The sequence below is a fragment of the Pristiophorus japonicus genome, chromosome 13 (genome assembly GCF_044704955.1).
Source record: "Pristiophorus japonicus isolate sPriJap1 chromosome 13, sPriJap1.hap1, whole genome shotgun sequence".
NCBI classification, from domain to species: domain Eukaryota; kingdom Metazoa; phylum Chordata; class Chondrichthyes; family Pristiophoridae; genus Pristiophorus; species Pristiophorus japonicus.
Window position 1 is genome coordinate 68,132,748 of NC_091989.1, and position 25,452 is coordinate 68,158,199.

A 25,452-nucleotide genomic window follows, 5' to 3' on the forward strand; every position below is an offset into this window, starting at 1 on the left:
AAAATAAATGACCAAAGCAGTGCTTTGAGATAGATAACTTTGAAGTTTAACAGTTTCACAGTCAACCAACAGTGTGAGAAACCGAGCTTCGAGTTATTTTCCTTATCGAGAAACGCGACTGTTGGTGAGGTGATGTGTCTGTTTGCCCAAGTACAGAATATAAAAATTCAGAGCAGCAGCAGTTCCAAGTTTCCCAGTTTTGAAAGAAACTCAAATGACAAAAAAAAAATCAACTGTCAAATAATGTGAAAATTCTGAGAATTGTTAGAGGTTATTTACTGTCTCTTAGTCACGTGAACAAGCCCAATGCATGAGTGCAAAAATGGCCACTTTCAAACAGAACTAAGTATTTGATGAGAGAAAGACAACATTTACGAAGCTTCATTGAAATAGGATCATGCATTTTTAAGTTGCTGAGACAACAAATTGGTGTTTACAATCTTATAGAATAAACCATCCTCAACTCCAGTAAACCGGTCAATAGGTCTCATGATAAAGTTATCCTGGTTACTAGGATTTTTTTTTATAAATAAAAATTCTTAGAAAAATCAGCACGCAAAAAATACAACACCTTGTTAAATATTTCCACAAGAATTTTTGCTGATATAAACCTGCCAGTACGTCACTTACAGTCTATCTACAGTCTCCATTTGCCTCTTCTTGCTTTCTGTGAACAATTTGTACAGGAAGCCAACATTTTGAACTTTCACTGTATAAACCTGAAAAAAAAGCCAAGATTTCTTTTCTTCTCCCAACAAACTCGTGCAATCGGACAGCTCCTACTTACCAGGGTTATGGATTCGGTCCAGTAGCTTCACAGATCTTGCGCTGACTACACCACCAACGTGAACAAGGAACCCAGATGGGAAGGTTGTAAGGGTGAAGAAGGGGAATTCCTACGCAGAGAGAAAGAGTTGAAGTTGTAAAACTACACAAAATGAAACAAGTCAAGTCATCACACTTCCATCCAAAGTCTGGAGCATAAAACCAAGTCACAGCAATTAAAAATACTAACAAAGCACTGGGATTTATTTCTAGGGGTATAGAATTCAAAAGTAGAAGTTATGTTAAACTTATATAGGGCTCTGGTCTGGCTGTACTTTACTGTGCACAGTTCTGGTCTCGATACTACAAAAAGAACACTGAAGCACTGGGATAAAGTGCAAAAAAGATTTACAAGGATGGACCCAGAAAAGCATACTTAGAGGTGACCCAATAGAGGTCTTGAAAATTATGAATGGGTTGGATAGGGTAGAGAGAGAGAGAGAGAGAGAGAGAGAGAATGTTTCCACTTGCGGGAGAATCCAAAACTAGGAGCTATAAATACAAGATAGTTACTAATAAACCCAACAAGGAAATAAGAAGTGTATTTACTCAGAGTGCTTAAAATGTGGAACACGTTCCCACAGGAAGTGGTTGAGGCAAATAGCTTAGATACTTTCAAAAGGAAACTAGACGAGTACATGAGAGAAAAGGGAATAGAAAGATATGCTGAAAGGCTGGGATGAGACAGATGGAATGGGAGGAGACTCGTGTGGAGTATAAACACTGGCACAGAATGGTTGGGCCGAATGGCTGTGTAATTCGATGCAAGTCCACCAATCTAAAATTAGCTGCGCCAATCCAATTCGAGAACTGGACTGAAACTGGCATGACAGTTAACGGTTAAAAAGTGATTATTTTCAGCCACATACCTGTGGCTCGAATTTCAAATTATTGTTTATGGTTACATAACCATTGCAACGTATCTACTGCATAGAGGAAGTAAGTTACAGGATACCGATTCCTAGTACTTCCATTTGAAAAGAACAAAATTAGAAGCTGGTCAAAGGTAACCACTTATCAGCTACTGAAGTGAGACATGAGAATACATATCGCACAGAAAACAGCTTAGTCGCTTTTGTAATGAGCCCAGTAAGAAACAAAATGAAATCACTCAAGTTTTTTTTTAAAATTCTGATGAAGCAATTTAAGTTACTTGGGGCGACGAGTTGGTGTTAACTAACAGACTATGGCAGAACATGCTCTAATCAGTAGAGTGGAGTAAAATTGATGCACCAGTGTGGCGCTGTAACTTGTGGGGCATCGCCAGCCTGTTCCCCAGAATGGTGGAGCAAGGTTTTGCAGCACCATCCCCCACACAAATGCTCACGTTACTGTGGTTCGAAAAACTGAGAGATGCATCTCCAGCCCAGCCCAGAAAAAGGGGGTCCAAAGGAGACTTATCCCAGTTAGTGGCAGAGTAGCATTGGCAAAGGAAGGGGAGCAGGAATGTTACATGGAACAAGTTGGTCAGAAGCAAGGGGAGAGGGATACACTTTTTTTTTTAAAAAAGAGAGGTTCATGCTGGAAGAATTAAAAGTTGATTTACACCAGCTCTCTTATTCAGAAAGGGTAGCCTATAATTATCCGTTTCCTCCTTCCAACATTGATCTGTTCGAACTTGCTCTTTAAAGGCAATCCATTAGCAAAGGGACAACTGCCAACCACACGTGAAACCAGTTTATTCCATGATTACAGGATAATTACAAATGAAGGCAGCCATTTAAAATTTTAAATGACCCTAAAGTACCCCCCTCCCCGCCCCGGGTATCTGTACATAAAGGATGCTCAATAAAATACGTAATATGACATCCAACCACCAAAATTAGGTTAACCTTTTCAAAATGGATACCACGTATGCATTCATGTGATGAGCATCAGATTTATGTTGGAGGTCACAAACCATCCAAATATTGCAAGTAAAGTTGTATCATGATTAATACATTTGTTTTTAATCTCTGAAAATCCAAAGCTCTGAGGAATTAACTTAATTTCGATATCCTGGACTTGCCTCAAAATCTGCATTGGCAAAACATTTTATCTGATGCATATTGTTATTTTAGATCCAAAGGGCTAGAATTTCCAGTGGTTCACCGCCCGGTTTCTGGGTGGTATTGACTGTTTTGGGCGAGAACTGTGTCGGCGAAAAATTCCCCAGCTGAGATCAGCCAGCCAGTTGAGGTACCGCTGGGGAGCGGACCGCCGGCGTGCACAGTTTATAGATCGCCATAGCGCGATTTTTGGCTCAGCGGTGAGCCGTAGGTAAGTTGGAATAAAAAAGCCCACGAGAATCAGCGGAGCTGGGCAGTAGGTAAGTAGTCCTGCAAGAAAAAGGTTAGTAATTGGTTTTTTACTCATTATCTTAAAATTCTCTTGTAGTGATTTAAGTGAAAAGGGTCCCAAGAATGTTTGATTTGTTATTTTATGTTTTTTGAAAAAATATTGCGTGTGTTTTTCTCCTCCTGGGCCCAACCCACAGCCTCGGTGTAAATCTTTAGTAAATTTATTAATTATCGCCCATTTTCTTTAAGAACCGCCCAATTGGCCCAAGATTCCATTTTTTCGCCAAGAATCGGTGCAATGCACATTTTTTTCGCTGGCCGTTTTTTTTCTTTTTTGAGGGGGGAATTTTTCGCCTGCGATAATTTTGGGAATCTTCGCGGTATTTTGGGTGGCAATCGGGTGCTGGCAGATTGTTTGGAAATTCTAGCCCAAAGGATTTTCTCAGCCTTTGTGTTCATTCGGTCGAGTGTGTGACGGGATGTGAGACACATCTGCCAATCCAGGAACGTACCCTATCCACTGCAGCAGCCGGATGACCCCAGTGATTTCCACATTGCAGATACGCCCAGGCACACAGTTAAGTTAGACCCACAGGAACTGTTCCAACACAAGAGTATCCCGTTGAAGTGAAACGTTACAACTTACATTTATATAGCACCGTTTCTATTTAGTATCTTATAATGGAGCCTCATTTCGAGGATGAAATATCCAACTTTTTCTAACTTTTGCTCATGACCCAGTCCTCTGACACAAGGGCCCCGCGGGGTCGGTGTTTGAGGGGAGGCGGTGAGGGAGCGAAGGTGACTATTAGCAACCGGAAAACCCGAAGTCCTGCTGAATTTAACAGCCGGGCCTCATTTTAATTATTTTTCTCAGTTTCCCGCCTGGCAGCTGGCTTGATTGAAAGGCTGGCTGGCTGTCGGGCAGGTAGTCCTGCGGTAGAAAACCGCAGCCAGTCACCAGAGAGGAGGGAGGGAGGAAAGAGAGATCACAGGTCAGCATCGGATCGCAAGGAAGCTTAAGTTCGGGGGTGGGGGTAGCTGAAGTTCCAATCGTCGTTTCATAAATGATTCCAGGGCTTTCATCTCCACTTGTCCATCCAGGAGTCCAATCCATGACTTGCTGATAAGAAAACTGCGCAGCAGATAACTACCAACATAAAACTTACTGTGCTTAAAACAAAATCTAATATTTTCGGTACATGTTCTCTCCTTCACATCAGACTTTAGTTACTAGTCATGAGACAGAAAGCAATTTAAAAATTGGGAATGAAAAATAGAAATGTTTTGTTCAACTGACCACCCAAATGAGCACAAAAATCCAGGCTGACACTCCAGTGCAGTGCTGAGGGAGTGCTGTACTGTCGGAGGTGCCATCTTTGGGATAAGACGTTAAACCGAGGCTCCGTCTGCTCTCTCAAGTAAAAGATCTCATGGCACTATTTCGAAGAAGAGCAGGGGAGTTCTCCCCAGTATCCTGGGGTCAATATTTATCCCTCAATCAGTATCATGAAAACAGGTGATCTGGTCATTATCACATTGCTGTTTGAGAGAGCTTCCTTTGCGCAATTGGCTGCCGCGTTTCACACATTACAACAGTGACTACTCTTCAAAAGTATTTCATTGGCTGTGAAGCGCTTTAAGATGTCCTGAGGTTATGAAAGGCACTATATAAATGCAAGTCTTTCTTTTTCTTTCCTTGTAAAATTTGACTCTCAAAATATTGTACAATATAGTTTGGGGCAAGATCCTTATTTCTTTGCATACAAATATTTTCAATCACATCTTGCATTCAAAGCAACACTCCATTTTTAGCACAGTAAATACAATGAAGACATTTTAATGAGTGTTCATACGTTGAAAGGGGTGGTATGAAGTAACCAACGTCAACAAACAATTGTATTTCCCGTGGTCCAAGCTTGATAGTCATCTGAATAAGAATGATTACTTACTTTTCCACTCAACACAACAAATCCAAAATTAATGCCAAAATATAAGCTTCCAATCGTAAGATTCAAAATTAACAACTGCAGCACATAAAATGCATTTCAGTCAGCAACTAGGCCAGTTAAAGCTGAGGAAAATTTACTGATCGGTTTTATAAAAACTTAACAGTGACCAAGAACAAAATGGAGTCTGGCATCATGCAAATGCACGTTTTCTCTTATAGTAATGGAACTGCTACTTCTAATCCGTTCGACTACCATATGATTTTTTTCCCAATACAACTGCTACTTATTTGATAATTGCTCATTTAGATTTGTTCTCTATCCAAAACATAATGGAAATGAGTTCAGTGTTATATAGTATTTACAGCACTGAAACAAGCTATTCAGCCCAACAGGTCCAGGCTGGTGTTTATGTTCCACACGAGCCTCCTCTCACCCTTCTTCATCTAACCTCATCAACATATCCTTCTATTCCCTTCTCTCTCGTGTACTTGCCTAGCTTCTCCTTAAATGCATCTATGCTAGTCATCTCAACCACTCCCTGTGGTAGCAAGTTCCACATTCTAACCACTCTCTGGGTAAAGAAGTTTCTCCTGAATTCCCTATTGGATTTATTCCTGACTATCTTATATTTATGGCCCCTAGCTTTTGACTCCCTGCAAGTGGAAACACCTCTATGTCTACCCCATCAAACACTTTCATAAGCTTAAAGACCTCTATCAGGTCACCCTGCAGTCTTCTCTTTTCTAACATACTCGGGATTTAGGTATCCACGCTGATCAGTATTTTACAAGCATATATTTCAATTAAATTCTGCAACTCAAATCAGAGCAGTGCAGAAAATGACATGCTATTTCCCGCATATTTAATAAGGCAGGTAAACTATACAGAGGCCGAATCTTGAGACACACAAAGTGTATAAAAAAGTCATGTTATTCAAAAACAAAGTTGGAATGTTAACCAAATAGAAGGAGCCCGGAATAAAAACCATTGTGAATGCTTACCCGATGTTCAAAGGCAGACTGGGTCTGCTGTCGATAGAGTGCTTTCAGAGGACCTCCGTCTTTCCCACCGCTCCCACTTCCCATACCTAGGAGATTATCAGGCATTATAAGCTTATTACAATACTCAAGTGAAAATTTAAAAAATGAAACAACACAGACATACTATCAAATGCCCAATAAGAGCAGAAGTGATTATCAAGAAAATGTACCAGATTTCTATTTTGCTCCAAAATGTCCATATATCTTTTCTGTTTTCTGATGTGGACAGACTTGCACCTTTTTGATATTTATTATTTCAGATTAAACCAATTATTTGGGGGGGGGGGGGGTGTTCCTCTCATCTTGCTACTACTTCAATCATTAACTTTATCTGCTCATTATATCCTGTTTCTAGTTGATGTATACCGCCTTGTTAAACTCAGTTTCATCTACATTGCAACAATGAGTACACTTCAAAAGTACTTTATTGGCTATAAAGTGCTTTGGGTCTGGTGGGCATGAAAGGCACTATAGAAATGTATTTCTTTAAAACATTAATGTGCACCTTCAACAACATCCCAATTAAACAGCTCTAAAATTAAAATATTAACCTTTACCCTGCTATAAAGGGATTTCTACTGAATCGTTAAATGGAGTTTTAAGAGCCACTCACAAACGCTTACTCAGAATCACTTCAAATGTCTCACATAATAAATTTACAATGCAACATACTAATTACACTCCTCTTCTGTATGTGTGAATGTCTATATATATATATATATATATATATACATATATTATATATATATATATATATATATATAAAATCTTACACCTGCAGGAACTTCCTGTTAACTTTTCCATTATAAATTCCTATGTCCACAATTATAATGGAAACTCCATCCTCGCCCCAGTGCTGTGCCACCTCTGGCAGGAAGGTGCAATTAGTGCAACATGCTCACATAGGCAGTTTCTATTATAATTATGGAGAGAGGAATTTATAACAAATATAAAAATATGGACAGCATGAGATACTTTAAAATGAGGACTGAATTATGTATGTGCATTCTGGCCCAATTAACCCCCAAACCCTGCTTTATCTGAAACTAGACATGGTCCCGGCTCCCTGTGAGAAATGTTATGGGAGATCTAGTAGTTTTTTTTTCATTAAGTGATGTTGACTTTTGTGACTATAATTTTTTTCAACTGAAATCATTTTCTTTAATAACCACTTTCTCGTAATTCACAAACACTTACAAATTATTTTCTAAATTGTAAGGATAAAGAAAATGTAAAAGAAAAGCCCAATCTGAACTTTGTTATTAAATGTTTTAGCTGTGCCTTTGATAAGGAAACAGTGCAGACTTACCGATACTTCTGTATAGGCCTTTGGTTCACATAAGCTAATTTTCTTTAAAAGGAGTAAAGAGTACAAAGCAATAGTGCACACAATTTTATAACTCTTTTTTAAGGTAGAGAAAAATGAGCTCATGCGAGATTATACTGAAGAAAGGACAATACAGAATAAAACAAAAGCCAATTAAAAATCATGAAAAGAAAGAGTTTAAAATCATCAGCCTTAACTGGATCAACAGGGAAGTACATAACCAAATTAAGATTAATAGTATGAACAAATGAGTAAAGTAAGCATTGGACTGCACACAGCAACCAGAACACTCAACAAGACAAATAGTTAATGAACTATGTAAATGTGATGAATGAATGAAGTGGTTCCCAATAACGAATAGCCATGATTCATTATATTCATAGCTTCTTTTTTCCCCATTTCATCTGAATTTTTGTCAATTTTGATGATAGAAAACATTTCACTGGGATAAATTTGTAGGCAAATTCTGAACTTTTGGGTTACTAGCAACTGTTAAGTGCAGAGCAAATAAAAACTTAAATTTGTCATTTACAGAAATGTACATTAGTTTGATTTGTTTTTTTTCTTGAATGACTTCTCATTTGACAAGTCAGACGTTTCCATTTTTGCATGCTCTTGTTTTCCTTTCCTCAAATCAGGCACATTGGTATGACTGTTTGCTTTAATGTAATGCAAGCAAAAAGTTTTAGGTACTGAGCACACAAAGTATTGTTTTTACATCAATCAATCCTACCAGAGGCAGCTAGAAGCAACTCTTCATTGAAAGACACAGTTTTCCTCAGACAGACCGGGCTCGCGTAGCCCGAGTGAGGAGGGGTAAGGCTGTGCAGAGCCTCCGAGCGTAGGAGATGTGCACTTTTATGATGGGGGGAACCGGAAGAGAGAGTAGGGGAGCTGGGAAAGAAGAAAATCGCAGGCCCCTTGGGGGAAGATGCTGCTGTAGAAAAGTAGCAGAAAAAATGAAAAAGAAGTTGGAGATTCAGAAGATCATGCACAGAAGAAGAAGAAAACATTGCATGGAAAGTCATATGAAAGCAAAACAAATTAGATATACATTTGGCAAAATGAACACAGACACAAAATGAACAAATATACACAAAATGAACACATATACACAAAGTATCAATGAAAACTTTCAGAGGCTGATGTAATAAATTAAAAAACAAACACCTTTCGGCATACTGACTTAAAATTAAGGCATGTAGTGGGCATTGAGCATTTTCTACATTTTTTTTTAAAAAGCTTACGCCTTTGGGTGTTAATTGCTACCAACTTGCTGTCTTTCAATAGAAACGTCAGCAGAAAAGCTTCCTTGCCGTTTGGAAGAACATCTTAAGTAAACTGAAGTGAATCGGATACCCCCTGCCAATTAGATGCTTGCATAGTGTGTCTACCCATACACAGATGGTGACATTGTTTGTTTTATACACCCATTGGAGGCTATCTGTCTCAAGCACATTTCCCTCAGTTTTGTTCTACGACAAATACCTCCCGAAGGTTACATTTTTTCCTCAACTCAGATGCAACACAACTCCTGAAAACAGAGTACAGGTACTCGTAATCCCAGATTTAAAAAGCGATTTTCTTGTTCACTGCCTAACTACTGTACTGATTTAACTGGACACTTTTTTTAAAATGTGCCCACAGAAAGCTAATGTGCCCACAGCTTAGCTAAAATGACATGAATGTCTAATTCACAATCTATTACAGCCTATAGACATTTAAACAAATGCATAGACACTTAATAGAAGGCAAAACTGTTTCAAAGTAGAGCACAATAACAAGGAAAAGCACAGGTTGAATTTGGTTCGAATTTCCTCTGTATCCTTAAAAAATAACCTTTTATAAACTGAAAAAAAGGCTACTGCTAAAGTAAAAATTCATACATTTATCTGTGACTTAAAACATCTGAATGTTCTTGATCCAACTGCATCAATAATGCTGCATCCACCACATAACCCATGTTGATGTCCACAATAATGTGCATTATTCTAAAGTTTCTTGAAATTAAAAAGCACTTGGAGCAGATTTTTAAAAATGTGAAATGAATTGCAAGAGTCATAAAAACGTGAAATGGTTACATTTTTCCAACTTTTAACTGTTACAGCAGCAGATTGGAGGGTGGGGCAATGGGGTGGGGGGGGGGGGGGGAAGTCAGTACACAAGACGGATCACTCAGTTGCGACATCGGCATCTAATCAGGACACTATGCACACCCAGCCCAGTCTGCAAAGTACTCCTAACTAGTATCTGGGGACTGATGCCAAAGTTGGGACAGATGTCCCACAGACTAGTCAAGCAACAGCCTGACAGTCATTCTCACAGAATTATACCCATCATCCAGTTTCTCAGACTCCACATCACCATCTCTGGGTATGTCCTGCAGTGGGGTTGGGGGTGCGGGAGGGGGCAGTGGCCTTGGGAGTCAACACTAACTCTGGTCTCATGCCTCCAGGTCAAACATGGGCAATGAAAGCACACAAGGGGGAAAAAAGGGCACACCCCTCCCCAAATCAGAGCTACGCTGTGACAAAGAATCTAACACATGAAACATAAGCCTACCTGTTTATCTTTTGATTTTCAGTGCGACAGCATTCTATCTAAAACATTCACCTGCTTTTGCTCTTTACAGATGTGGACTGACTCACTGGGTGTTGGCAGGATTTTTTTTGCTTATGTTTCTGACCACAGGAAAGTAAGGAAACCATCTAGAGCAAGAGCTTTCATACACAAAATTGCCTGATTTTCTCCAGTCGGGTCATGAAGAAAAATTAGTATTAGCAAAACACAAAAGCAAAATCCAACTGCATCAGTATCTGTTATCTGCTGTGTAAAGAAAATACTAATATTCTAAAATAAAGTTTGTTTAAGGTCATTAAATGTGTAAATTCAAACATGAAAATGCAGGACTCAAAATACCAATTGTTAGAAACAAGCTGTCTGTACATGCATTCATGATGTGTCATATTTTGGTGCTACAGTCCATGCTATAACTGTGCAATACATCTATATAGAGCATTTACCTACCACCATCTCAAATACATCAACTGGCTCCATTGGCATCGTTTTTAACTGCTACTTGAACACTGTTTGAATTGAAGATCCATTACATTCATATAATTTTTAAAAAGCACATACAACCAGATTGAACAGGATGGACACAGAATGCAGCAGACTTAACATTCAGATGTTCAGGCATTTGTAAGCCAAGTCACTGCAGACTCTTGGTAGAAATTAAGGGGGCTGAAAAGTCATCTAATATCCTGAGGGATTATCCAATTTTATTATTTTTCAAAACGATAAGACAATAGCCCAGGCTCTTGCATTTTAAATATGTCCAGCTATAACAAAGATATTTTCACAGCATCTGAATTCATTCATTGTGCTTCAAGGATTTAACAAAAATCTCCAGTCCAATTCAGCTTTTAATAGTTCAATGAGAGAAAAGCTTGTGATTAGGTTTTGACAAGCAGAATGAGGTGCTTCAAGTGCAAAAAACACAAATTTACAACAAAAAAAAAAGAAGCGGGCTGGAGGTGCCTTACCAGTTTTAGGTGTCAAACTCAAATCTGTGTCAGAAGAGGAGGACTGTCGGCTGTAGGACTTGGAAGGTGAAAAGGAATAGGTTTGATTTTTCAGTGGGGTGGAGGGTCCAGATGAATGAGTAACAGGGTTGGGATCTTCACTGAAGGGAACCCTGCCAGAAGAAGCGGGAAACACATTCAGTAACCCTGTGCTAAGGATCTAAGCAATGATGGAATGATCCAAATACAGGGGAGGCAGCAGTTGCTTCTATGTGCAAGCTGGGGACGAGGCCAAAAGGCAAAGAACTGCCATCCTTACACTGACGATTCTGGGACGATATATGGCTACTCAGGTTTGCACATTATACACAGGAAACAGCTTACAAATTCTGGAGCACAAATCAAACCATGTACTGGAAACCCGAGCGAGATGATCGTATAAATAAAACAGCATGAAATATGACTTTAAAAATACACAACGCATTTTAATTAGGTAACCAAAAGTAAGCTTAAGGATGCGGAACTGAAACTCATGTTTCCTTATTCTGGAACACCAAAACAGTGCATCACAGCTAAAAATGAAAACAAAAAGATTTGGTAAGTAAAGCTTCTGCATGTCTTATTCAAGCCATCGGTAAACTAGAAATCAGAACTTACTTCCTTTGGTACTCTATCTTTAGAAAAGTTCTTCTCAAATTTACTAAAAGTCTCACCGCTGTTCCTTGGTTTTGGACGCTGGGCTATTTGTTAAGCTAAGAAGGGGTTGAAGATTTATGGTACCTTCCTACACTGCCTGCCTGGCTTTACTCACTGAACCCATCTGCCTGTGGCCCGCCTCTCCCCAGCTCCTCAGCCTGTGCAGTCTCATACCAGCGTAGATGAGTGTAGGAACAGACACAGAGAAGTTCTGAGTTAGTCTCGAGCCCGTAGCAGTGTGAATTGGGCTGTTGTGAGTCGAGCGGCATCCGTGGCTTGGCTGGTGCACCAGAGGAGACCTGACAGAGAGAAGCAGGAGCCAGGAGAAAAAAAATACACACGGTAGAACTGTAAATGTTTTTTAAAAAAAACACAAATGCTAGGGAGCCAAGGTATTCAGCAGGTATGGTCACTTTTTGGTATAATATACACAAGCAAGATTACCAGAAACCACGTTGTACCCAATAGGAAATATCTGCAGACATAACCAGCATGCATGTAATCAAAGCAGTTTAAAAGTGACATGAAAAGCTGGAGAGGTTGCCAGTGAAATTCAAAATCAACACACATTTGACTGAGTTTTAAGATTACAATATTGAGCTTTAGATTATTACACTCATCAAAAGAAAGGCTAGTAGACGTCATACAATTAAGATACTTTAATGTTTTGCTCCATACAATTTTCCAGCTTTCTAGAATCAGCCATGCAACTGTTAGTGTTAGATGGAAAGACAATAATGTAAGTAAAAAAAAAAGAGTTTTAGAATGTATCTTCAAAGTCATATTCCGTGGGAGGAAATTTTAAACTATTCATTCCCTTTTTCAATGATATTTTGCTTATTTACCTCTCCTCCAGTCCCACACACTGTGGACCAACTATGAGGACAGACAACTTGCTCTGCTTTCTCAGCCAATACTGCTGGGTTACTGCTCGGGCATGCTCAAGAACAACCAGAGTTGACTTACTCCCCCAGTTACTAAACATCAATGAAAATGCCTCCACTTTGTTGACAGAAATCCAGAACTCAAAAAGGTGATCTATAAATGTAAAGGAAATCGTGTAAAATAAAATAACTGAGTGGTCTCTATTTTATCTTTAACCAACGAGAATTTACAAAATGGGAGCCAAAACAAATTAATCTGGCATCATTGGAAAACATGTTTCTTTCCAATTTATTTTTTTTAAAGCATTTTTTTCATCCTAGCATTTGAACATTACCATATTTCTGAATTACATTAATTCACTTAACTGACACCAAGGTTCAATTTCTAACTCAGCTTCAAGACATCAGGTAAGCAATTCCAAATATGAATGCTATGTTGCAGAAAAGTGTCAAATAAATTAACCGTCACTCTCATTCATGACAATAAGCAACCTCACTTGACTGAATTAAGCTAATGGATGCAGGCAACTAACTACGTTCCCACCATAAATTGGCTGTCTTGTCCTGGGATCGAAGGATTATAATGTCCCTATAAAGGCATGATTTGACCAACACAAAATGTGTTAACATAGCAATGTATTTTATAAGAATATGCCCATTGTGGAAAAATAAAGTTTCTCTTTTTCAAAGCATCCACAAAGCATTCTCTGGCAGATGGAGGAAAGCAACTCGTTTTTGAGCCACTGCCTCTCCAGATGAGAAGCACAAGAATGGCCAAAGTTGACTAGTGTACAGAACTTCTCTATCTCCCACTGGGGAAACACTGCCCCTTCACTGAATGTCTCCCTCTGACCATGTGGCTGGGATCAATTACTTACCACATGGATTAAGTTTGTGGATAATGCAACCTACCATTGGTGCACCAACATGTTCAACCATTACTCGATTAGTCAAGCATCGAAATGTATTTGGCAATATTCCAATGGATTCATAGCTTGAAGCAAAATTAGCAATGGCTACTGTAACTGTTTTAGCCTGGCATTATTAAAAGTTTTCCATCCAGCTACATCCATTGGGACGTCCTACAAAATTCATACAAATTTACAGCACGGAAGGCGGCCATTTCGGCCCATCGTGTCCGCGCCGGCCACTGAGGTCGTGAAAAGTGCTATATAAATGAACTTTTCTATAATGAATTATATGGTAGATACTCAAAAAGAGTAATATAAAGAGACTACTACATTTGGGACATCTACTTCAGAGAGATTCACAAACAATGCACCTTAGTAAAAGTTTCAGGTGGGGAACTGGGTGTACAGTGGGTCAGGACAATGTCCATTCATCTCTGGGAGCTTGGTTTAAATCTACACAAAGTAAACTTTGTTCTCTACCAGCTGTAAACTCATTTCAAATGTTCCATTCCTCACTTTAATAAATACAAACTTAACCAAATAATAGAAATGAGATTTTAAAACTGGCACAGAAATCAGTTTATAATGAGTGTCCTGATACAAGTACCACTGCTAATAGAGCTCATTTTTTGACAGTAGCTTTTCAAGTCCCCTTTAGACTCTTTTACAACAAACTGAAGGTGCTGCTCAAGAACAATGCAGGCATAAATCTCGGACAGGCATTAATCCCTCGAGAACAATGAGAGAGCAAAACTCTGCAACAATATAATAGGAGTTGGTTGCTTCTTCCAGTTTAAAAAAAACATTATTCATACCTACCAAGTCTCATGATTTTTTTAAAAAGCTGGAAGCAGTGAACGATTGTGCACAAAACTCATGAGAAATTCTCCCAAAATGTAAAATAATCTGCATTAATCAAAGATTCAATCCCTGAAGTTTGTGTTGACATATTTCTGTAATTTTTAAGTTTAGCAATGCACAATAGCAGAATACCATAAAACTTGGTGTACAAGTCATATTTTCATGCACATTTTATACATAATTGAAATATGCATATAGTAAATTTGTGCATACAATTTAATGTACCCATGCATAAGATAGTACTACTCAAATGCAGGTGCAGAATATGCCTCAAATGAAACAATGCTCAAAGGTTTAAATGATCAGAGTTTAGAATAAGATTTATTTCTAATACTTTTCAAAGAGTAGATAACACGACTTCCCATGCTCTTTTAAAAGCAACCAACACATAAAATAGGAATGGCCATCATCCCCATATCAAGGGGCAGGGAAATTAACGGCACTGTCCCTTTAACAGGAGGAAAAACACTACATAGAAACAGACCATTCGGCCCAACTGATCCATGCCAGTGCTTATGCTCCACGCAAGCCTCCTTCCACCTTACTTCATCTCACCCCATAAGAACAGAATAGGAGGAGTAGGCCATACGGCCCCTCGAGCCTGCTCCGCCATTCAATACGATCATGGCTGATCCGATCATGGACTCAGCTTAGTTTCCCTGCCCGCTCCCCATAACCCCTTATTCCCTTACTGTTTAAGAAACTGTCTACTTCTGTCTTAAATGTATTCAATGTCCCAGCTTCCACAGCTCTCTGAGGCAGCGAATTCCACAGATTTACAACCCTCAGAGAAACTTCTCCTCATTTCAGTTTTAAATGGGCGGCCCCTTATTCTAAGATTATGCTCTCTAGTTCTAGTCTCCCCTATCAATGGAAGCATCCTCTCTGCATCCACCTGTCAAGCCCCCTCATAATCTTATATGTTTCGATAAGATCACCTCTCATTCTTCTGAATTCCAATGATTAGAGGGCCCAACCTACTCAACCTTTCCTTATTAAGACAATCCCCTCATCTCCAGAATCAACCTTGTGAACCTTCTCTGAACTGCCTCCAAAGTATATCCTTACGTAAATATGGAAACCAAAACTGCACACAGTATTCCAGGTGTGACCTCACCAACATTCTGTACAACTGTAGCAAGACTTCCCTGCTTTTATACTCAATCCCCTTTGCGATAAAGGCCAAGATTCCATTGGCCTTCCTAATCACTTGCTGTACCTGCATACTAACCTTTTGTGTTTCTTGCACAAGTAACCCCATGTCTTGCTGTACTTTGCAATCTGTCTCCATTTAAATAATAACCTGCTCTTTGATTTTTTTTCTGCCAAAGTGCATGACCTCACACTTTCCAACATTATACTACATCTGCCAAATCTTTGCCCACTCACTCATCAACATATCCCTCTATTCCTTTCTCCCTTGTGGACTTATTTAGCTTGTCCTTAAATGCATCTATGCTATTCGCCTCAACCACTCCATATGGTAGCACGTTCAAACTACTCGCTTAATTTCTACATGAAAATAATTATACATTCAAAATACTTGTTGCCTACTGGGTGTCCTTCCGTGTCCGTTCCCTCCCCACCCCCCCTCCGCAGAATCACTTCGGTTACATTACTGACAGGGAAAAGCCATCTGTATCCTGGCGATGCTCAATATTCATGGTTGCGGTGGGGGGGCAGAGTTTGGAACTTTGGATTCTCCAGAGACCAAACTGGAGCTGCCCAAATCACGGGAAATCACAGCGCTGTGTATTTTCCTGGGTAGTTTCAGATGAGCTGCCAGGCCGGTCAGAAATGGTGATCCACATTAAAACAAACATAGCCAACCCATGTGGAGGTTGCTCCTTCCTCCCGTCCCTGCTATCACTAGAACAGCTCTGGGGGTTGGGGAGGGGGCAGGGACGGTGACCTGGATCTCCGTCAGGATGGCAAGTTGAAGGCCTTTTTTTTTAAACTAATTGAAGGAAACGTATCAGTGGGCACATATGTTTGCAGAGATAGTAGGAGAGTACTTTGAAGTTATAATATTGACTTTCCTTCTCCTTTAAGAAAATGCTGTCCAAGTTAATGTCAGGTGTTCTTGAAGTTCCACAGAGTAACCACATGCCTTGGGCAAGTTGGTAGATGCTCCAAAAGGCCTCGCTTCAGGTAATTCCAAATATTCCTGGCACTGACCTATTCCTGCACTAGTACTGGGGTCATAGTTCTACCTGAACCGACACTGTAACAAGAGACATTTTTACAAAGCGGACCAAATACAGGGACAATCTTGCAGTGGCTGAAAACACTTCAAATGGATCCATAAGGAAGCACATTATAGGGGCGCCCTCACTTTTATGCTTTCTGAAGGAGGATGTTCGTGAATCAGTGTCATTGTTGGCTGTTCCAACATCTGATTTGGTATCTAAAATGACGTGGATCAATACAGATGTGAAGTTGAGATGACCAATTCAGGTAGTTTAATGGCTTCACTTAGTCCTTCATCTATTGACATTTTGGCTTCACGGTCATCTCTGATCTCCAATGGAATTTCCAAATTTCCTTTATTGCTAAAGTTGGCTCAAAGCTCGGTTTCATCTTCCATGCCACATTTTATTTTTTACTTTAACTACTCCCAGCTCTTTATAAAGGCCAAGATTGGAATACAGCTTACATTTCTGGAAGGCTTTTCCAGCACCTTTTCTCTTACTTCTGGACAGCATAAAAGGAATTGGTCATTTTTTGATAGCTAATCCTTCTCTCACGCCTAACGTGCATCTCTTTCACTTATATATTTTCTTGTTCTCCTCTATTTTATCCATATTACGGACATTGCTTCTCTGAACCTCCACAAGCTCTCTGCACTCACCCTCGATTTTCTGGCCTGTTTGTCAAAGAGAGATGTGTCAAACTGGATTCCAATACATCACTGCATCTAAAGTAAAGTGGATATTCTAGTAACCAGTCATGTCCACTTGCTAACTTAACAGGCTTCACAAAACAACAAAGGTTGTGGGTATCTGTCACTAGGATGGATTTGTGGTACTTGACACACATTTCGAAATCAAATGCCAGCACTGGCTGACAGCCAGAGGACCGAGGCGGCCTAAGGTTGGTCGGATTGAGAAAGCCAAAGAGGTTGCATTGCAAGATGTCAGCAATTCGACACAGAGCCTTCAGCGAGACTTCCCTTTTCCATAACCAGGAACTGAAAGACTTAAATAGACAAAGAAAAAAATCCCCCCCAAAAAAACAGCACTTAAACTTGCTCCAGCATCAGAGACAACACAACTAGCTTTGCTGCCAATAGTAGGGGAGAAGGAACAAGCACCTGTTCCCCAACAAGATTGTTGTGCAGCACAATACAAAACCATTAAAGGTGTGAATTTTGTTAGAGATAGTCTGTCAACTTCATGAGATGGTGGCAATTCCCATTTGTAAATGGATATTGAAAAAGTATTACTTGCAGACTCCACAACCACCACCCATTCCCTCCATATACCATCCAAGTTACATCCTACACCTCTCCAAAATCCTTCTGAAAATTTGAAAGTAAACCATTTCAGCAAAGCCGGATATCTTGTTTGTTTTTTTTTAAACAAAAGATACTACACCTTGGAACAAGACAATCTCCACCTCCAAGCTCTAATGTAGTTATAGAATTTCAAAACATTGTACACAATGTTACAAATGCTTATTTAAAAAAAACAAAATACACTGTACACTACAGAAATGAGTGTAACATGCTAACTGAGACCAAAAAAATCCCGTTGATATATGCTCAACCATCAACTGAGGCTGTATTCTGCACAAGTACCCCATTAACGCTATACCATACCGGACTCGTACAGGGTGCCAGGCGAAGGGATACATGATTGGGACTACAATTCCACGAGTTAAGAGTGGGGTCAATGTTTATTCCTTATGGGGGACATATTGGCTGGGATTTGAAATTTTTGGAGACTTTAGTACTTGTTGCAGCTTGTAATTATGACCAGAAGGACCTCAGTTCGACTCCTGGTCTGTGCTAAGTTAGCTAATCTCAGTAAGGTGCGACAATTGACTTCAAGGCCCCTCAGAATGCCCATTCTTAATGGATGCCCAGTAACCACTATTGCCAAGTGTGTGTATGGACATCGGGTAAGGACAGGATCACATGCAGCCATGCTCATACAATTGGCTTCAGCTCCCTGGACTAGGAAAGAGGGAGGTGGGTAGAGGGCAAAGGTCAGCCACGTTCCCTGTGCCTGGTCAGCAGCAAGTGACCTATGCTGAAAAAGCTGTGTGTTGACGTGGGCTGAGATGCCTCCATCACACTGCGATACGTGTGCGCACTAGGTCCATGCAGCAGAGTAGATCTCCCATCGTCTTGGTTAATCCTTGCCACTGGACCAAGACCTAGCTCTATCAAGCCCGTGTGGTGGCTGGTGTGCAATGGCCACCACACGTTAAAAAAATCCAGTCACATGCATCTTCCACCCTTCAGGATGTAGTTCAGGACCTGGAATATTAGGTCCTTCATTGAAACACTTGTGAACGCAGCCTTTTTTGCGTGGAAGCAAGTCATCCTCGTTGAGGGACTGCCGATGTTGATGATGATGATGACGACCACAAATCGCCTGCCAAAACTGGCTCACAGATGAGCAATGACCCCTTGTGCAAGAAAGCAGAGAGCAATCAGTGCTCATGGAATCGTACCCAAGCACAAGTCAATGCATTCAAGATTGGAAGGAGGATAAAACCAGTACACCCAAAGGTACTTCACACCCATACAGCAGTGTTCTGATTATTCTGCATAACTGAACGGACCCTACAGATACTCAAACATTTAACTGACAGCCCCACCTCCTCATGTCATGGTCAAAATTAAAAAACAGGCAATGTCATGGTACTTGCAGAATCACGTTCATTAATAGGTTATCTCCAATAGCAAGATCACCCTTGGAGTTTCATGGAGCTATGGCTTGAGTTCTTAATAACAGTGTGAAACACTTGTTAGTATGCTACTACAACCTCATGCCTATATTTTACCTGTTACTTAATTCAAGTAAACATATTAAGTGCGTAGATATACAAGATTTAATGAAGGGTCTTGGATTTCTGGTTACACATCTAAAATACCTGCAACACATTCTGAGAGATGTCTTATGCACCAGATCTTACTACTCAATCACAAAATTATGGGCACATGGGAAAATCTGCTCAGTAAAATATATGCATTGTGTTCATAATGATTCTAGTATTAAAATACTTTGCATAACAAGTTACAAATACTGAGTGAGGCAGACAGCATTGTTATTACAATGGTTTAAAGATTATTTATATTTTCTTGCAGATAATTTAGACTTTAAATGAACCTCCTGAGTTTAGATTGCACAATTTGTTTTCTATGACATGCACTTGAAAGCATGTATTTTCAATTCCAGTAAACCTTTGTACTCAACAATGCTTACATATTCTTGAAGTACACATGGAACAGGCATACGAATCTTGCGTGCAACACAATACAAAGTAATGCAGAGAAAGAGATTGCACATACTTGCAATCTTGTACTTACTCTTTCATGTCTTTGGATGGGGAGCTACATGGAGGCAGAAGTGATGTAGCTGTGTTACTCAGTTTATCCAGTGTACATGCAGTCCCAATAGCACGTACCACTAGGCCAGATTCTCCTTCCAAGTCAAAACACTGTAGATAGCCCACTACAGCATTGCCTCCCATCTCAAGTACCTTTAGGCCAATTTTTCTTTGCAGTTCCCCTATTAAATCAAATATTTATTCTCACTTAACATGATTTATATCAAATACACAAACTTTACTGTGTGGCTAAGCACCAGACTGTATAGAATGAGATCAAATGACATTTTCGGCAGAGCAACCCTTTGAGAAATTGACCAAAAGCCAACAAGGAAGAGAGTTTCAATTTGTCGCAAGGATATGCAGAATTAAGTAACGTTTGTTGGTTCTGAATTTCTCCAATTCTAGGTCGGAACATTCACCCGACAGAAAATCGATGGAATGCTGACAAATGTGCAGAGCCAACTTTCTCACACCCAAGTGAGTTTTCCCAGCAATATTAGTCATCCTGTACCACACATTTAGTACAAATCTATGATGTTAAAACATTTGTAAAAACATTTTTCATCCAAGTACTTTGGACAATTTGGTGAATTACCCTGAACATTACAGGTCGTGCTCAGAACTACAGTGCTCATGACTGGACATTTACAAGTAGTGCACCAATGCAGAACTTGCCATTGCTAAATCACTTAACACAAACATTTTGTCAAAACAAATACTCATCACTGGAATGACATGAACCTGGCCCGGTTTACTGGTGGAGACAGTTCACTGCAACCAAAATAACAGCAACAATGAGAGTTTCAGAATTTAGAACTGTAACAAATGATCTTATTCTGAGGCTGAATGACCACATGGTACTTTGCTACAGGGTGGGAATGGTCAAGTGAACATATGTAAACTTGTCAGCCAAAAATTAGCAAGTACAACTTTACAAATTAAAAATAAAAAACTTCAAATTCTAGAAATCAGAATTTAAAAATCAAACAAAATATGGAATTACACAGCAGGCCAAACAGCATCTGCAAAGAGAAAAGACAAGCACAATTCTGATACGGAGGATTATTTGAAATCTTTTCTGGTCGGCTTCTTAAAGGCCATGTAAATTTCAAATCAAGTCTGAAAATTTACAAACACCTCAAAATTAGAAATTTGGCAATTGTATATCCACTAATTGTATTACTGACAATGTAGAGACCCTGAGCTTTATTCCCATGATTTGATGAATATGATCCCCTCAACCATGTTATCACGTTGTAACTCACTGACAAACCAGCTCACATTTGTGAAGTTTGTAGGCACTGGTTAGTTACTCCCATCTATAATTACCCTAATGTCTTGATTGTAGCTTCTATAACCAATGCAAAACACTCTCCATCCCAAAATTTCTCAAATGTTGCCTACAGCACAATACGAAACAATTTCTGAAGAGTTACACTTGATATCAAACACACTTACAGCAACAAAGATATTATCAACAACATTCTGCAAGATTGTTTTACCTGACATCAGTGAGATTAGCCTCTGCCTGGCTTCATTTGATGCCCTGGGTGTACGTATCCTATCAATCCACTGGTACTCAGGATCCTCATTGACTACCAATTCTTCAACAAACCCATGGATTGTTACTGCTTTATAGCACTTAGGAATTGACATGGCTGTGGAGAAAAAATATATACTTCAGAGCTTACTCAGCAGAAAATGGTTAAAAGCGACTTTGAAAAGGCAGACTGGGGGTGACTGTGAATTGAAAAATTTTATTGCACTGCCTGAGATTTGAATCCAGACTTGGGATTGAAGATTCGTTTCTCTGCTGCTTGTGTGTGGGTCCTACGGGAAATGTGTTTTGGCCAGCTCAAACCAGTTCTTAGTGGCTACGTGCCTACTGACAAAAAGCTGAACAGTTTGACAGCTCGGGAATAAACACCTTCAGCAAGAGTGCTGGTGTGAGAATTGGAAACATCAACAAGAGAAAGTACACTCAGGGGATGCACATTATTGATATATAAAGGGAACTTTACCCTGCATCTAATCTGGCTTTGTTATACCAGACCCGAAAATGCTTGATGCTGAAAATGGGTGCTGAAAATAGAAAACTGTTTTATTCCCCAGCAGAGACATCTATCTATCACCTTTATATGGCCAAATATGCTCAACAGATTTTTTTTTTTTTTAATAAAAGAAAAGGTATCCTAAGAACACGCATTTATTACCCGATTGACAATCTGAACTGCCAATACGTAATATAGACTTGGAATTTATAAATGCGCAAGCCAACTTAGGACAACAAACTTACTACAAAAAAACTTGACTCCGCACGATGATTGTCGGAAGCGGTTCAAATCGTTGAAGAGATCTACCTTCACCATAACATTAATTTCTCCTCTGATGCCTGTGAAAATAAGATCTTTTAATACATCCAGCTATTTGAATATTACAGTAAAGTTATAGAGCTAAGCATGGAATCAGAAAAGACCATCATTACCTGTGCAACTGGCATTCTGGTTTACATGCAATTAACTTTACTTCCCTGGATTTGAAAGATAATGAAAGGGAATGTCATGAACCACAAGAGAAAAGCTCAAGCATTCTCTAAACCATGACAATGTTGTTTTGTCATCACAAAGTTATTTTGCTTTTAATGTACTTTGGAGTTTATATGAGCCATTTTATACAGCTTTCAGTCCATTTCTTCTTCACCAGCTTGAGTTGCAGGGCAAATAGAGCCACTTTCGTCAATGCAGCTGATGCAAGGCAACACCAACACTGAAGGATTAACTATTGCAGCATTATTAATTGATCAAATGATAACCAGTATACATTATTGCAACATGTGCTGCAACTGTACATTTCTGATATCAAAAATCTGTTGTTGTTCTGTTACATATAGGACATTACACAGACAGGTCGACATTCCTAAAAGGGTTAAATTATGAGCAAAGGTTGCTTAGACTAGGTTTGCATTTACTTGAGTGTTTAAGATAATTAAAGTATTTGAAAAAGAAAGAACGACTTGCATTCGTATAGTGTCTTTCACGACCACCAGACGTCTCAAAGCGCTTTACAGCCAATGAAGTACTTTTGAAGTGTTGTCATTGTTGCAATGTGGGAAACGCGGCAGCCAATTTGCACACGGCAAGCTCCCACAAACAGCAATGTGATAATGACCAGATAATCTGGTCAGGGTAGATAGGGAGAAACTATTTCCTCTGGTGGGGGGAGTCCAGAACACGGGGACATAACCTTCAAATTACAGCTAGGCCATTCATGGGTGATATCAGGAAGCATTTCTTCACACAAATAGTAGAGGAAATCTGGAATACTGTTCTTTCAGCTACCCCCCCTCCCCCCACCACCCCGTAAAGAAAAAATTAACGAGACTGGGGTTTAATTGAAATTTTCAAAACTGAAATGCTAACGATTTTTGTTGGCAAGGGTATTCAGGGTTACGGAACCAATGCGGGTAAATGGAGTTAAGATACAGAGCAGTCATTATCTCATTAATGGCGAAACAAGCTCAAGGGACTAAATGACCTGCTCCTGTTCCTATGGTCCTGCCCACCTCTTATCACCATATAATTTACTCAGCTACAATTGCCACAAATCTTTGCTATCCTTTTTTGACTGCAACTCCAGTACATCGTCATTGCACAGATATTAACACAGTACTGGTCATTCTTAGGCTATGCTATCTTAGGCATTTCATTCAGATAAATTGCATTCATTCTCACTAGATTGGCATTTGATGGAAGTATTTACCTACTTGGGGGGGCGGGCGGAGGGAGGAGAAGAGACCTCATGGTCAGCTGAAGAACAGTGTAACTAGGTCTGGAACAAGTTAAATTGGCCTGGAATTTGGCGTTGGCCATCATTTCGCCGTTGAAACTTACTGCAACTTCAGCATTTAAAGAAAGACTTGCGTTTATATAGCACCTTTCACGACCACTGGATGTCTCAAAGCACTTTACAGCCAATGAAGTACTTTGAGTGTAGTCACTGTTGCAATGTGGGAAACGCAGCAGGCAATTTGCGCACAAGCAAGCTCCCACAAACAGCAATGTGATAATAATTAGATAATCTGTTTTTGTTATGTTGATTGAGGGATAAATATTGGCTGGGACACCGGGGATAACTCTCCTGCTCTTCTTCAAAATAGTGCCATGGAATCTTTTACACACACTTGAGAGCGCAGGTTTAATGTCTCATCCAAAAGACAGCACCTCCGACAGCACTGCACTGGAATGTAAGCCGAGACTTTTGTGTTCAAGTCCCTGGAGTGGGAATTTAGTGCATTCGCAGCCCAATATGCTGTTAAATTCCCCACTAAAGGTTAGACCCAGTGATTAGGTGTAACTGGGGTTTTAACAGCATATTGTCTCAACAAAGGTTATGGTCCTTAAAAACTCAGTTTAATTTTGTGCAGTGTCAAATTTACCCATTTTAATAATAAATTAAAACTTAAGAAACTTTAACTCTTCCCCATGTGAGAGCCCCAGTTTTTTTGTTTTGCTCTCTAACATTTTGAGAGCTTACCCACATCCCGGTTTGCTGAGAATTCTGCATTTTTTTTGGCTGCCTAGACAGCTTGTCGCTGTCACAGCAGCTCTTCGTTGGGAAACCCCATTAACATCTGTTCATTTGAATTACGCGCCGAAAAACCCGAAATTCTCGACAGAGTTGCGAGATCTTTGTGCAAAGCTTACTTCAGGGCCAGCGGTAAACGTCTTTGCATTGGCGCGAACCGCAAATTCTAGGCCTACTCTGAATGATGCCCTAAAGGGTGTGAACATACTCTTAAAAAAATTGAGAGAAATACAAGTCCATGGAGCTGTGAAAGGGTACTTGGGAGTGTTGATCTACAAACTGTATCTAGAAACGTTACTTAACACCACAAATACATTTTATATTGTGAAAGGCATGTCAAGCGATAAAATACTCTAAGACAGGACATTTCCCTTATTTAAAAAAAACACCAACACCTATATATGTGCAGAAGTCCAAAAGCAATAGTTGATGGTCAAAAACAAAGAGCGTAATCAAACATTTATGCTCAAAGTTGGTTCCAAGTTTTGCTTTTGCCATTTGGTTATTTTCCAGACCAAGTGAATTCCAAACATCTACACAGTATGTAATTTCAGTGCCATCAAACTGAAAACCATACCACTGTGGTAAAATATTATTGGATTGCAGAACTGTTTGTTTGAGAGAGTAGGCAATATAGAGGCTGACAGATGGACTGGGCAGTCTTTTCCAGTCCTGTGCTTCTACAATGCTTTGCAAGTGAACACATTTTTTCACTTGAAAACATTGATATACTCCAACCCATTTTGTCTGATTTGCATCAACAAAAGAACCAGAACGTTGCAGTATGTAGGAATCTCAACCTTCCCTTGCACATTCCCTCACCGGTGTTGAAAACTGGAAGTACGGCTGTAACAAATACAACGACTACACATTCCACTGTCACTCAAGATACCGCTTCAAAAAGTCTGTCACAACCTTCCTTCCCCTCCTCTATCCTTCAGCGCTGATCTGGTTTTATTAAAATTGATTCCTTTCCAACAACCACTTTCAGCAAAAAATGATAACCG

The 25,452-nt window shown here is 39.7% G+C and overlaps 1 protein-coding gene across 6 annotated transcripts in view; it reads right to left on the minus strand.

Moving 5' to 3' along the window:
- The window catches only part of c2cd5 (C2 calcium dependent domain containing 5), a 106,769-nt gene that overhangs the window by 61,844 nt on the left and 19,473 nt on the right, over positions 1 to 25,452 (minus strand). For 2 of the 6 annotated variants that reach the window (XM_070897605.1, XM_070897604.1), the window contains exons 5-10: positions 22,158 to 22,253; positions 21,364 to 21,519; positions 19,839 to 20,040; positions 10,969 to 11,120; positions 6,058 to 6,143; positions 788 to 896 (exon numbers count right to left, since the gene is read on the minus strand). In XM_070897605.1, the coding sequence (XP_070753706.1) occupies positions 788 to 896; positions 6,058 to 6,143; positions 10,969 to 11,120; positions 19,839 to 20,040; positions 21,364 to 21,519; positions 22,158 to 22,253 (801 nt within the window). Of the gene's footprint in view, positions 1 to 787; positions 897 to 6,057; positions 6,144 to 8,156; positions 8,361 to 10,968; positions 11,121 to 11,735; positions 11,943 to 12,488; positions 12,661 to 19,838; positions 20,041 to 21,363; positions 21,520 to 22,157; positions 22,254 to 25,452 lie in introns of those variants that run through there. The other 4 variants (XM_070897608.1, XM_070897603.1, XM_070897606.1 and 1 more) reach the window with 4 other exon arrangements.